General features: G+C 59.3%; 1 protein-coding gene across 1 annotated transcript in view; it reads right to left on the minus strand.

Moving 5' to 3' along the window:
* The window catches only part of LOC142875581 (proto-oncogene tyrosine-protein kinase receptor Ret-like), a 51,832-nt gene extending 40,684 nt beyond the window's left edge, over positions 1 to 11,148 (minus strand). Inside the window, exon 1 of the mRNA XM_076010264.1 lies at positions 10,837 to 11,148. Within this exon, the coding sequence (XP_075866379.1) occupies positions 10,837 to 10,903 (67 nt within the window). The 5' untranslated portion in view covers positions 10,904 to 11,148. The remainder of the gene's footprint in view (positions 1 to 10,836) is intronic.
* Positions 11,149 to 12,220: the final 1,072 nt, after the last annotated feature.

The raw sequence follows: 12,220 nt of genomic DNA on the forward strand, positions 1-12,220 counted from the left end.
TCCACCTCCATCACCTCCACCTCCATCACCGCCATTTCCACCACCACCATCACTCTACTGGCATCCTTAGGCTTCCAAAGCAGCTTTGCCAGGTCTGACCCACACTAACTGTGAGGGGAAAGCTGGGCTGTGAAGATCAACAGGGTCAGCACTGCCCTGTCTTGCCCACTGTTATATCCTGGAACCCTTCCTGATGCCTGGCACAGAGCAGGTGTGAAGGAAAGGCTAGGGAAGGCTCTAGTAATCTGATGGCCCATAAGAGCTTCACTTTGAGAGCCAACTGCCTCACACTTCAGCATATGGCTCCTTGGCCCAGCTATACTCACTTATAAGCCAATGTCTCCTTCGTGGAAAATCTGACAGCTTGTCCCATTCCTAGTGCTCTGCATTTAAGCATATCTCTGTAAAACCATCAAGAAAACTCTGGCTTCTACCGATGGATGGATAGATTAGTACCTACACTGGGCACCCAATAAATGCCAAGGGTAGCTACTTCCCTAGTGTCCAGTGAGCATACTGTCACCATTATAGCAGTGCAGCCTCCGTCCCAGGCTTAAATTTCTTCTTCCCAAAATGCTGGGCAGGGGACCCAGTGTGGGGTGTAGTGCCTCACAGACACCTGTCCTCTTGGGCCCCCAGCTGGGCAGGGTGCCTGGTGGCCTGCTGGATGGAGGAGAGAGGGGCTTGGCCGTATCTCGGAGGCACCACCGTCCCTACATGCACAGGCACATCCCCCTCATCCTGAGGCTCTTCCTCGCACACCCGGCTGAGCTCCTGCTGTAGAGCAGAGACAGCACTCTCCCCACTGCGTGCTGGGAAATGGAGGCCCAGAATTCACCTCTCACACTCATGGCAGACTGCAACCAGGGCCCGAGTCTCCTGACACCCTAAGTATCATGCAGCCTGCTACCATGGGTGGGGAAGGGATCCAGGCACGGCTGAGGTTTGGGGAAAGGTCAGTAACTGGCACTGGGGAGCCAGGACACCACACCGCACCACGGCACCACCCAGACCGCATCCACCCAGACCAGCTGCAGCGGCCTGGTCAAGATGATGGACACTCCTGCCCAAATGTGATTTCCCAGCTGCTGCTGAGTTAATCACCGGCCTTGCTGGCAGTTCTTTCCGGCTTCTATGCAAAGGAAACTGCCAATTAGGTTATAATTAATTTCTGTCCCAGGGCAAGGCCTGGCTGGAAAAGCACTGGGCGTGCAAGTGGCCTGCCGATGACTATCTAAGGGTCACCAGGTCCCCTCTGCTCCAGGGCTCTAGAGTTCACGGCTGAGCCAGCTGCTTTGTGCAGTGGCCCCAGCCAGGGCCGTGGGGCCAAGGCATCACTGGCTTTGACCCTGGTGCCTCTGGCTGGGCAACTGTCCCCCAAGCACTCAGCAAGGCACAGTGACTCAGAGCATGTCCACATGCTAATTTAAACGGATCTGTCAGCCCGTGTATCCCAACCTGAAATGGTCTTGCCTATTTCTGCCCCACCCCAGCGCCCTTCTCATCTGTGTTCAACATGAACCAAAGAGATTTCTACAGCATGTTCTTTGTGAGTGGGTCTGGTCTAAGCACTCCACTTGCATCATGCCACTTCAAACACCTGTCAGAGGCAGGGAGTACCAGGATTCCTGTCCCACAAAGAGGAAACTGAGGCAGAGAGAAGCTAAATATCTTGCCCAAGGCCAAACAGAGAATGAGCAAGGACTTAAGTTGGCGTCTGTCCCAGGCTTCTCTGCTCAGTGACAGCCATGCAGAGAAACTGAGGTACTGTGACCTGGGCCCCCTGGTCACCTGCTTGCAGCCCCAGGCTAAAAATGGCACCATAAATAGCCATCCACGGCTTCCCTCAGCTTCCTCCAAGAGGCAGGTGCCCCTAGAAGTTTCCTCACAGAGGCTCTTTAACATTTCAGTGAAAAGTGAGTGGGGAAAGGAGCCGTGAAACGGGGGCGAAGGCCTACAAAGACGAGACCTGGCGGGAGTGTGCTCAGGCAGTGCCCACCCGCCATGAGAAGGCACCTGACGGTCCCTGCTCAGATGGAGCTCCTGCAGGGCGCCCACCCGGTGCTAGGGGCTGCACTTGCCCATCTTGGCTGGACATGGGAGAAACGATGCTTGAGGGGTCCTTCCCTCTGCCCGCCAGGCCCTGGTACTGCCACACACTCACGAAGGGGAGGGCGTGGCAAACTCAGTCATGGAACTGGGAGCTGCCTGTTGGTGACACGCGGGGGTCTGGGCAGCCCTGGGAGCAGCAGTTCCCATGTGTCTCCACGTGCCGAGGCAGCCTACTGGGCAGAGCTGGGCCCCTCTGGGAACTGCTGCAGCTGTAGGGATGGGGGGCACTGGAAGGCCAGCTGTAGTCCTCATGTGTCCTCCTTGTGGCAGGCTGAGAGCAACCGTGGGGACCAAGGTGGCAGCCAGGGTCCCCAGGGAGGGCCACCTTGAACTCTGGAGCAGAAGTTGGGCTCACAAAGGGCCTGTGGGTCTGTTCTGGTGCAGGGTGGAGGGAAGACAGCCGGGAGCCGCAGGTTCTGGCCCTGCACGGACCTGGGCCTGACAGGTCGTACAGTCCTGAGGCTCCACAGCACAGCCAGGCAGACCATGTCACCTGCGTCTAAACGCTGCTGTCCAGCCTGGGGTGCAAAGACCTCAGAGACTTCGACTTCAGGAGTAGAAAGGGACCCAAACCCAAGGCTGGGGTGGCTGTGTGGAGAAGGGGCGACCAGGTTTGTGGTGCCTATCTTCAACGGATGACACCCCCACGCATGACAGCTCATGCCTCCCTCAGTTTTCCCATCTGTAAAAGCAGAGGTCTGCGGCTGATGCCAAGGCTCCTCTCAGTGTAAATGCTGCTTTCCTCTGAGTCCATGTGACGCACAAGAACTCAGGGAACAAACCCCTGACAGAGGCCAAGAGGCAGGATGGTGGGCACGATGGACATCAGGGTGGGCTCCTCACCCAGGTGGCCTTTGGGGGACGAGGGACATTGGGTAGAAACAGGATTAGGGCCCCAAGGGTCCTCCTAGGCCACTGATACAGCAAGAAGACATAGGCCTAGTCCAAAGGAGAGGTTTTGGCTCAACAGGAGGGGCAGAGGACAGGGCAGAGGGCCCAGTGCGCGACCCTACACTGCTTCGCTGTGTGGCCAGCTCAGTCCCCAGCTGTGAATGGGGACAGGAACTTCTCCCCGGAGGCACAGCACCTGCCCACAAATGCCAGTTCTCCATCACCACCCCCGGCAACCAATCAGATGTCCTGGGCCCACAAAGGCTTCCTGCCATCCCTGGGTCAAGGCCTTCCGCCCAGTGCTGGCCTCCAGAGCTGCCTGGGCACATGGCTGTCCCAGGAAAATGGCTCCAGGGCCCAGCAGCATGACATCACACGACTGCTATTACAGTAATCAACTTACCCGCGTCTGTCCGGTTATTTTTGGAGTCTAGACTCAGGCTGAGCAACAGAGGGCAGCCCTGGGTTCCATGTTGCTGAGTCCTTCCCCCGCTCCCATCCTTCATGGGGGGTTCCTAGGTGTCCCCTTCTCACACATGCGTGGTGACTCCATTGCTTCTGGGACATTTGCCCTCAGAGTCCAGGTCTTCCAAGAACATCCTCAGATTGTGAGGGTGGTGTGACTCAGTGCCCACATGGGGACATCAGAAGAACCCATGTCTACCTCACAGGGGAGCTGGGGCTTAGGCACCGACAGAGACACCACTGACAAAGCCACTTCTCAGCAATACTTGGTGGAGATGTGACAGCAAAGTAAACCATAGGACAAGACAGCTACCCACGTAAACAATGGGCAAAGGACTTGAAGAGAGACTTCTCCAAAGAAGATAGATACAAAACTGGCCAATAAGCACATGAAAAGATGCTAAACATCACTAGTCACGAGGGAAAGGCAAACCAAAACCACAATGAGATGCCACTTCGTACCCACAGGGATGGATAAAATTAAAACACTTAACACACGTGCATACCAGAAAATAACAAGTGTTGGTGAGGATATGGGTAAACTGTAACCCTTGTGCACTGCTGATGGTAATGTAAAATGATTCAGCCACCGTGGAAAACAATTTGGCAGTACCTAAAGAAATGAAACATAGAATTATCTAGCAATTTCACTTGTAGGTATGTATCTAACACAACTGAAAACAGATATTTGTAACAGGAATATTCATAGCAACATTATTCATCGTAGCCAAAAGGTAGAAAACACCCAAGTGCTTCCAAGAAAAAACTAGATGAATGGATAAATAAATGTGGTATATCTATAGAAGGGAATATTATTCACCCTTATAAAGGAACGAAGTACTGACACATGCTACAATGTGGATGGACCTTGAAAACATTATGGTAAGTAAAAGAAGTGGGCCATAAAGGTCCATTTATATGAAATACCCAGAATAGGTAAATCCACAGAGACAGGACACAGACTGTGGGTAGGGGAACAGGGAACAACTGTTCTAGTGAGTATGGGGTTTCCTTTTGGGGTGACAGAAATGTTTCATACCTACACAGAGGTGATGTCTATGCTGTGCAACACTATGAATGTGCTAAGTGCCACGAAATTGTTTGCTTAGAAATGATTACTTAGAAATGTTTGCTTAGAAATGATTATGTGAATTTCACCTCAATAAAAAGAGTAAACTGTGATCATTTGCCACCATTGCTCCTCTCTCTCCAGCTGGGGCCCCCGCAGGCCCCCGGTGCCGGCCAGGACGACAGACACAGGCTGGTCTGGAGGAGCCCATGAGCGGGTGGGTGCGTGCAGGCCCAGCCCGGCCTGCGCCCCCAGACTCCCACTGTGGGACACAGGCAAAATCACACAGCTCCCCCGCCCTCCTGGCCTCAAAGCTCTGCGCCCTCCACACACACGGCTGGCGCGGGCTCAGAGGGGTGAAGCTGAGGAGACAGGGCCATTTCTGGGCCAGAGCCAGGCCAGGCTGTGCCACAGGCAGGACACAGTGGGCTCTGTTAAGCCACTGAGACTGGGGGCTTCTGTCACCAAGTACAGTCTCACCTGCCCTTACAAGACTGCAGCGGGTGTGGCTGGAGTAGCAAAGAAGATTCATGACATCCCTTGGTCACTTTTCAAGGCCCCGGGAAGTCCTGTCTGTGGACCTGCAGGCTGCACATGTGTGCTGGGTCTCAAACCAGGCTGTCCCCTCACGATGAGGGGCACATGAGAGTACATTCCTATGTCTCTGAACGCATGTTAGCCCTGGTTCCATAGGTGAGGAGGGCTGTGCCACTCCTCGGCTAAGGGCCGCAACAGACTCCCCTCAGGCAGTGCTGGGGGGGGGGGCGCAAACAAGGAGGAAGCCCCTGGCCCTCCCAGCACCAGCCCCAGCCTCCATGTCTTTGCCTGCTTCACTGGCAAGAAAAGTTTGAGGAAGAACCCAGTAGACGCCCACCCCCAGGCTGCACCCCAGCTTGCTCCACCCTCAGGGACCCACAGCTGGAGCACACATCTGCCCCAGCATTTCCCAGATTCTTACTGAAATTTTAGGAAACTACATTTTCCCTTTTTCCCTTTCTAGAACACAAAGGTGAGAATTTTCTGGAGTCACAGAGGCACATGCGGGAGTGGGCAACAGTCTTGACGACCACTGCCTGCCTCCCCTGGCTGCGGCTCTAGGGCCACACTGCCCCTCAGGCACCTGTCTGGAGCCCTGGACTTGTGCAGAACGCAGACTCCAGCCCCAGTCACAGCGGAGCAGAGGGCAGCGCCCACATCTGGGAGGTGCGTGGGTCCCCCAGGACCACAGGGACTCTGCAAGGCCACACGTGTCTCCCAGTCAGGTCCCAGCCCCAGCCCCTCCACGACTGCTGGTATCAAGGAGGAAAGCCTGCATCAGCAGCCCACCAGGCAGGTGGGCACACACCTGTCCAGATACACAGGTGACCTTTCTGTGGTTGTGCCTGGGCTGCTGTACTTTGTGGAGCCACCCATGAGGCAAAAGCAAACAGAGGTGTTTGCTCAGGGCTGGCCACCTGCTCTCTCCAAGGCCCAGGTGCTGCATGAACTGCTGTCCTCATGGTCCCAGCAGCACCACTTGCCCACAACCAAGCTCTCTAGGGGACCAAGCCCCAGCCAGAGGAGCCAAAGGAACAACAGTGCCCAGCTGCTCCTCTCGCCCCACCCTGCCCTGCCCAGGGTCTCAGAGTGGACCACTCAGAGGTCCACTGGCTTCACAGCCTCCAGCCTGAGGGCAGAGGGGAGAGGGGTCCCTGAGGCACCCCACAATCACACAGCTGTGAAGCCAGAGCTTGATGGAGGGCCAGAGCCCACCCACGTGACCTAGCCTGGCCGCAGAGCTCAAGGAAGGCGGACAATGGAAACAAGGCGAGGAGGAAGGCAGGAGGAGGCCCAGGCCACCAGGCCTGCCAAGGGTCCTGGCACCTTGATCAGGAGAAGGCCCATGCCAAGGCGCTCGGAAGGGAGGTGAAGCCCTACTTCGGGGGCATAGTATTGCCTCCTTAACCCCTGCACCGGCCCTGGCTGCTGCACAGTGGGGGGAGCCAGGCAGACTCTAGGAGGCCTGGGGCCTTCTCACCCTCCCTGCTCACCCAGGGGAGCAGTGCCCACAGGAGCAGTGTCCAGTCTTGGTGCTACAGGGACCCCATGAGCTCAACCTGAGTCACACTGACCCCACAGCCTCCCAGGAGCCAAAGACCCCAGACCCAGGTGCAGCTGGGCAGGGAGAGATGGGCCAAGTGCCGTCCCCTCCCCTGCAGCCAGGGTCAGGGTGCGCTCCCCGCCTGGCAGCCCACTGCCCCCACAGACACATGCGTCAGAGAGGAGTAACCACCCGAGGGCACCACCAGCCCCAGAAAAGCCCAGGAGCCTCCCTCAGGAGTGTTTGGGGGGGGCCGCTCACTGCCACTATCATTGTTAGTATTAAGTCTCTCATACGGAAAACACTATGTTGGGGTGGGGGGGCACGCAGCTGGGCGGAGGGCAGCACAGTACCAACGCGGAAGTGGGAAGCGGGCTCAGCAGTGGAGGTGTGGCTGCCTCCACAGACTGAGGCTGTGCTGGTGGGAGGGCTGGGCTGCCCCTTCGGCTCAGCCCTATTTCCCTGGACACCCCACTGAGGGCTTTCTTCTAGGGAGGACTCTGAACTGGACAAGGAAACACAGGGGCACTCACGTCCCTGACACCCAGCCTTCCCACCCTGCACCCCTTTCGCTCAGCACAGTAGCTTCTGTCAGATGCAGGTCCCCAGGCAGATGCAGGTGCAAGAGCCACTTCCTGGGCGTCCTGGCTGCATGCTGCACCACCACCAGCACAGAGATGTCTTCCTGCCACACCTGCAGCACACAGGGTCCTTCCCCTAGGCCACCTTTGACAGGGCCGTGCCTGTGCTGGCTCCAGACCCACCTGCACTCCCAAACATCAGCTGAAGCAAAGGTCCTGCCTGCGGAAACAGCTGAGATCCAGAGGGGCTCCTGTTTCAGGTGTCCGAGCACAGTGCCACACGTCACTCCCATATCTGGGCCAGGCTGTCCTCAGAGCACCTAGAGCCCGAGGTCAGCGACTCACCGGTGGGTGGGCGGGGTCAGGGCCACTTCCCTCTCCTGGGACCCCTCCTCAGCCCCACCCCTGGTATCCACCACCACTGGCCCAGAGAAGGGGCTTGCAGAAAGTCAGAAGACCAAGGGTGGGGAGTTCCTAAGTCCTCTCCACCAACTCCTATAGGAGCCTCAGTTTCCTTACCTGTGAAATGGGCAAACAAGGCCACAACCCTTGCAGGCTTATTGGGAGGATAGAGTGAGCTAGCAAACAGGCAGCTCGAAGCACAAGAGCAGCATGCTGTGAGGCTCCCGCAGGGTGGCTATTGCTGGTAATCAGCCTTATCCAGTCACCGCATGGGGACTTAGAGGGTCCTCTGTCAGGCCGAAGGGGGGGAAGGCCTCAGGGGAGATTGCAGCTTCCGGCCCTCCCTTCCCCTTGGCACCCCAGGCTCCATTTTAACAGATATCATAATTTTATATTCCTTTTCTCCTCCCCTGGCTAAAAGGCCATTAGCTCCCCATTAGGTGAACGCATCCCATTTTCTTCACACCACGGAGGAAACAGTGATTTACTTAGCTTGTCCCTAAAGCAGTTCTGTAGGATAAAGGCGGCTCCATAAACTTCCCCGTTTGTTCTCTGCTCATGGGCCCCACACTCAGGTGCCTCCCAGCTGGCCCAGTCCCCCAGTGAGGGGTGAGGGCTGCCCCTAAAGGCCAGAGGGGCTCAGCAGGCTGGAGTGGAGAAATCGGGAGGCCCAATGAGTGTGGAGGCAGAACAAGCCTTCCACTGGCCCCTGGCCAAAGAGGGGAGGGGGCAAAAGAAAAAACAAGTAGGTGGAGCCATGTCCCCCCTCCACCCTAGGTGCCTGCTCTGACACCTGGTGGTGCACAGAGAGGAGGACCACCCAGGTGCTCCACAGATGGGCAGCCTGGCACCCTGGGGACAGGGCCCTGCCATGTCATAGTGCCTGGATCTTTGGTGCTGGGAGCCGAAGGTCCTGGGGTCCACAGGCCTCTGTGGACTGGGCCTTCCTTGCAGCCGGAGGTGCTGAGCAAGCGGGACCCTAGAAGCCAAGCCTGGGAGATGAGAGATAAGAGGCTTGCAGAGGAGCTGCTGGCCAGCCTGGCACCTACAGGGGGAGTCCCAGATGCTGGGACTCCCTCATCCCTGAAATGGGGATAGCCATACCGGTGCTGAGCTGTGAGATGTCAGAAACTTCTAAGAACAACTTTTAGATGGAGGTTTTCTAGGTCTGGTTCCTAGATACCCGGGGCATGTGTCCCTGTATGTACACGTGTGGGGAGGTGTGTGAGTGAGTGGCAAGAGAAGGGACTGGGCTCCTGTTGCACCTGGGTGAGGGTGCAGTGTGAAGAAGCCAGGTCACACTGCAGGAACATGCATGTCCACAGGCCTCATGAGCACGTCTCCGGGGGAAGAGCAGGAGTGTGTCTTGGCAATGACAGAGCATGAGTGTGAGTGTGTCAGCTGGGGAAGGACCCTCATCCCTAGAGACTCAGCCCATCCCACCCACCCCCACAGGCCCAGCCACTAGAGTGCTGCGTCCGCAAGAGGGCGCCTGAGGCCAGCTGTCCCCACAGGGTGGGTCAGGGGAGAGCACACAGAGTCACTCGTGACAGCTCGGGGAAGCTGGGCAGCTCCAGGTTGCCGCTGCTGGTGAAGAGCCCCCGAGGCCTCTCCAAAGGCCCCAGCGGTCTCCTCTCTCGGTGTGGGGTTGCTTCCCCACTCCCAGTGCCAACAACTGTGGTTTCGTGGCATCCCAGGGCACAGGGGCTCATGTTCTCTAGATTGGGGGGGCTGTCTGCAGCTACCCAACTCTGGGCTCAGGGGTCTGGGCACAGAAAGCTACCTGCATTCCTGCCAAGTGCCACAGGCTGGCCAGGAGCCTGGGCACCCAGGCCATGCACAAAGCTACGGGAGGGTGTGGGAAAGCCCCGCTGCCCAGCACTCGGGCTTCTGGCTCAACATGGCCACAACTGCAAAGTTGCAACCCAGAGTCCCAAGAGAGCTTCAGAACACCTTGCTTACCTCTGCCCTGGGTCCTCCCCTGCAGCACTGTGACCCCAGAGTCCCAACAATGGGAACAGACTCCCCATCCCCATTCTTTGGGGTGGGAAGGCAAGGCTTCTCCCCTGCCCTGTGATGGACTGGGGGCCCATTCTGACGTCAGCATATCCTGAGCTGCGGAGCCAGCCACAGAGGAGGCCTGTGAACTGTCTGTGCAGGACTTGGGGCTAGAGGCAGGGTGACCACAGCCTCTTCTGTTACCAAAGGCTCCAGGGAGAGAAAGCCCTTTGTAGGGATGGGCGAGGGTGGCCAGAGCTCCTTCCCTCTCAAAAGGAAACTTGGTTCATACAGAATACTGGGGGGAGATCAAGTCAGGGCCGGTTTCAATACACAGCCCAAAGGGTCACAGATTCTCCAACCTTGAGGCTCATTCCGTGAGGGTTTGGGTGGGGGCGGTGACCAGTCTTGGCTAGGCCACGCCTAATACTGGGATCCCATAGCGCCCGGCGGCTGCACAAGGCACAGCACCCACGCGGGCGGCGCATACATTCCGCTTACCTCAGCCCAACCTGGTCAAAAGCACGCAGTAAATATTGGCCCTGAGCCGTCCAATGGCCCAAAGGCCGCACCTTCAGGGGCTCCCGCCTGGTAGCGGCGCAGCACACCAAGGCTGCCGGGCGGGCCTCGGGCCGCAGCGGGCCCTCAAGCGAAGCCACTTCAGAAACCACAGGCTTTTGGCTTTTTAAAGACCAGCGCGGCCAAAAAGCACAAGGGAAATGCAGCCGTTTATAAAAGAGCCTCCGCACCCCTCGGCCGGCTGGGGCGGCAGGGCTGGAGGAGGAGCGCATGGACGTGCGGCCCGAGAAGGAAACCAGGGCCGAGCAGACTTCTGCAGAAACAGAACTAACTCCCCGCGCAAGTCGCGGGCTTTCTGGGGCTGCCTGACCCGTCCGCCCACGCCTGTACCGAAACGGCTGTCCCGTTTGCGCCGGGACGCGGCTTTCGCGCGAGGCGCAGTCAGGTTGGGACGCGCGGCCGCGGCTTGGGCTCTGGGCACCGACCGCCGGCGCCGGCCCGTGTCCCACTCCTGCCGGAGACCCGCCTAGCCCGAGGCCCGAGGCGCCGTGCCCACCGCCCAACGCGGCCACTTCGCTCGAAGCTGAAGCAGACTGGCCGGCAAGGGCGCAGCCCGCTGCCCACCACAAACGGAAAGGCGTTTCCGAACGCGTCCGCTCCGCCGCTCGGCGCGCGGCGCCAACTTCGCCCTGGCCGCTGCGGGAGGCGGCAGGACTCACCTTCGCCGAGCAGCGGCAGCAGCAGCAGCAGCCGCAGCCCCGCGGCACCGGACGTCGCCTTCGCCATCGCCTGTGCGCGCCGGGGCCACGGCTAGAGGGAGGGCGGCGTGGGCCGGCGGGTCTCGGCGGGTCTCGGCGGTGGGGTTCGGCGCTCAGCCGGGCTGCCCCATGCCCGCCCGGAGCGTGGCGGTAGCTGCGGGCTCGGCGCGTCGGGGCGCGGACTCCCGGGCACTCTGCGCTGCTGCGCGCCCTCCTTGGGTAGCCGGACTGAGGTGAGGAGAGCGCCGTCTGCGACAGAGGAGCGGGCAGGGGCGGGGCGGGGCGGCACGGGGGGCGGGGCGGGCCGGGCGGGAACAGGGTGCGGGCGGGTGCGGGGTGGGCGGGGCTCTGGGCACCCACCCGGGCTGTGGGTTGGAGACAGTTGCGGGACGTGCGCTGCTGGCCAGGAGAGGCGCGTGTCGGAGGGGGGATGAGAAGGCTGGGTGCGGCCGGGCGGAGCGCGGGTAGGAGCGGGGTGCGGGCCGGGCGAGCGCGATGCGGATAGGCCAGCGGTAGCCGGCGTCCGCGCACCTCTGCTCGCTCAGCCACTCTTTCTCACCCGGTGCGCCCGCTCGCGGTCCCTGCGTTTCGCCCTTTCCGCTCGCTGCATAGAGAGAGCAGAGAAGCCACGCCAGGATGCAAGGTCTGGCTGACTGGCTAAGGGTGCGACCGAGCGGACTCGGAGAAGGGCGCCCCGCCTCCAGGCTCTCGGCACCGAGCGCACCCTCCGCCATTTCTCAGAGGGGGAGGCGCGGTGGGAGCGCGGCCTTTTCGGGGACCAGAGGCTGGAGGAGGGGAAGAGCCTGGCTGGGAGTGGGCCGGAGAGCCTTCTGCGTCCTTCTGGGGCGAACCCAGCTTGTAGCTTACAGCATCCTCGGTGGCTCTGGTGGAGAGCGTGGGAGTCCCGCAGGGCCGGTTTGCGATTTCCCCTCTCAAGTACTGGTCCAACTAATGGGAACAGAAAACTGGCTCCTGGGCCCACCTTTGAAAGAGACGCGGTGCTGGCCTGACGGGGTGCTCGGGAGGTGGGTGCCTTTTCTCCCTCCAAACAAGAGAACTCTTAGGATGTAGGACTGACAAGGGAGGACAGGGAGTAGCAGAGAGGAACTGGAGCCCCAAAGAATCTAGTTTTCCCCCAAAGAATGATGCCTAGTAGCACATTCACCCCTAAAAGGGGTGGCCTCTGGAGCTGTAATAGGGAGTCCTAGGCTGAGGTTGGATGGCAGTTCTAAGCCTCTGTTCTCTCCCCACCCCTGAGCTGCTTTTTGAGGTCTGGCCCCCACCTAGATTCAGAGGGATGAGGGGATGGAAGCCCATGGGGCCTTGGTGTGAGAATGTCCAGGAA

This window comes from Microcebus murinus, chromosome 14 (assembly GCF_040939455.1).
Source record: "Microcebus murinus isolate Inina chromosome 14, M.murinus_Inina_mat1.0, whole genome shotgun sequence".
Taxonomy (NCBI): domain Eukaryota; kingdom Metazoa; phylum Chordata; class Mammalia; order Primates; family Cheirogaleidae; genus Microcebus; species Microcebus murinus.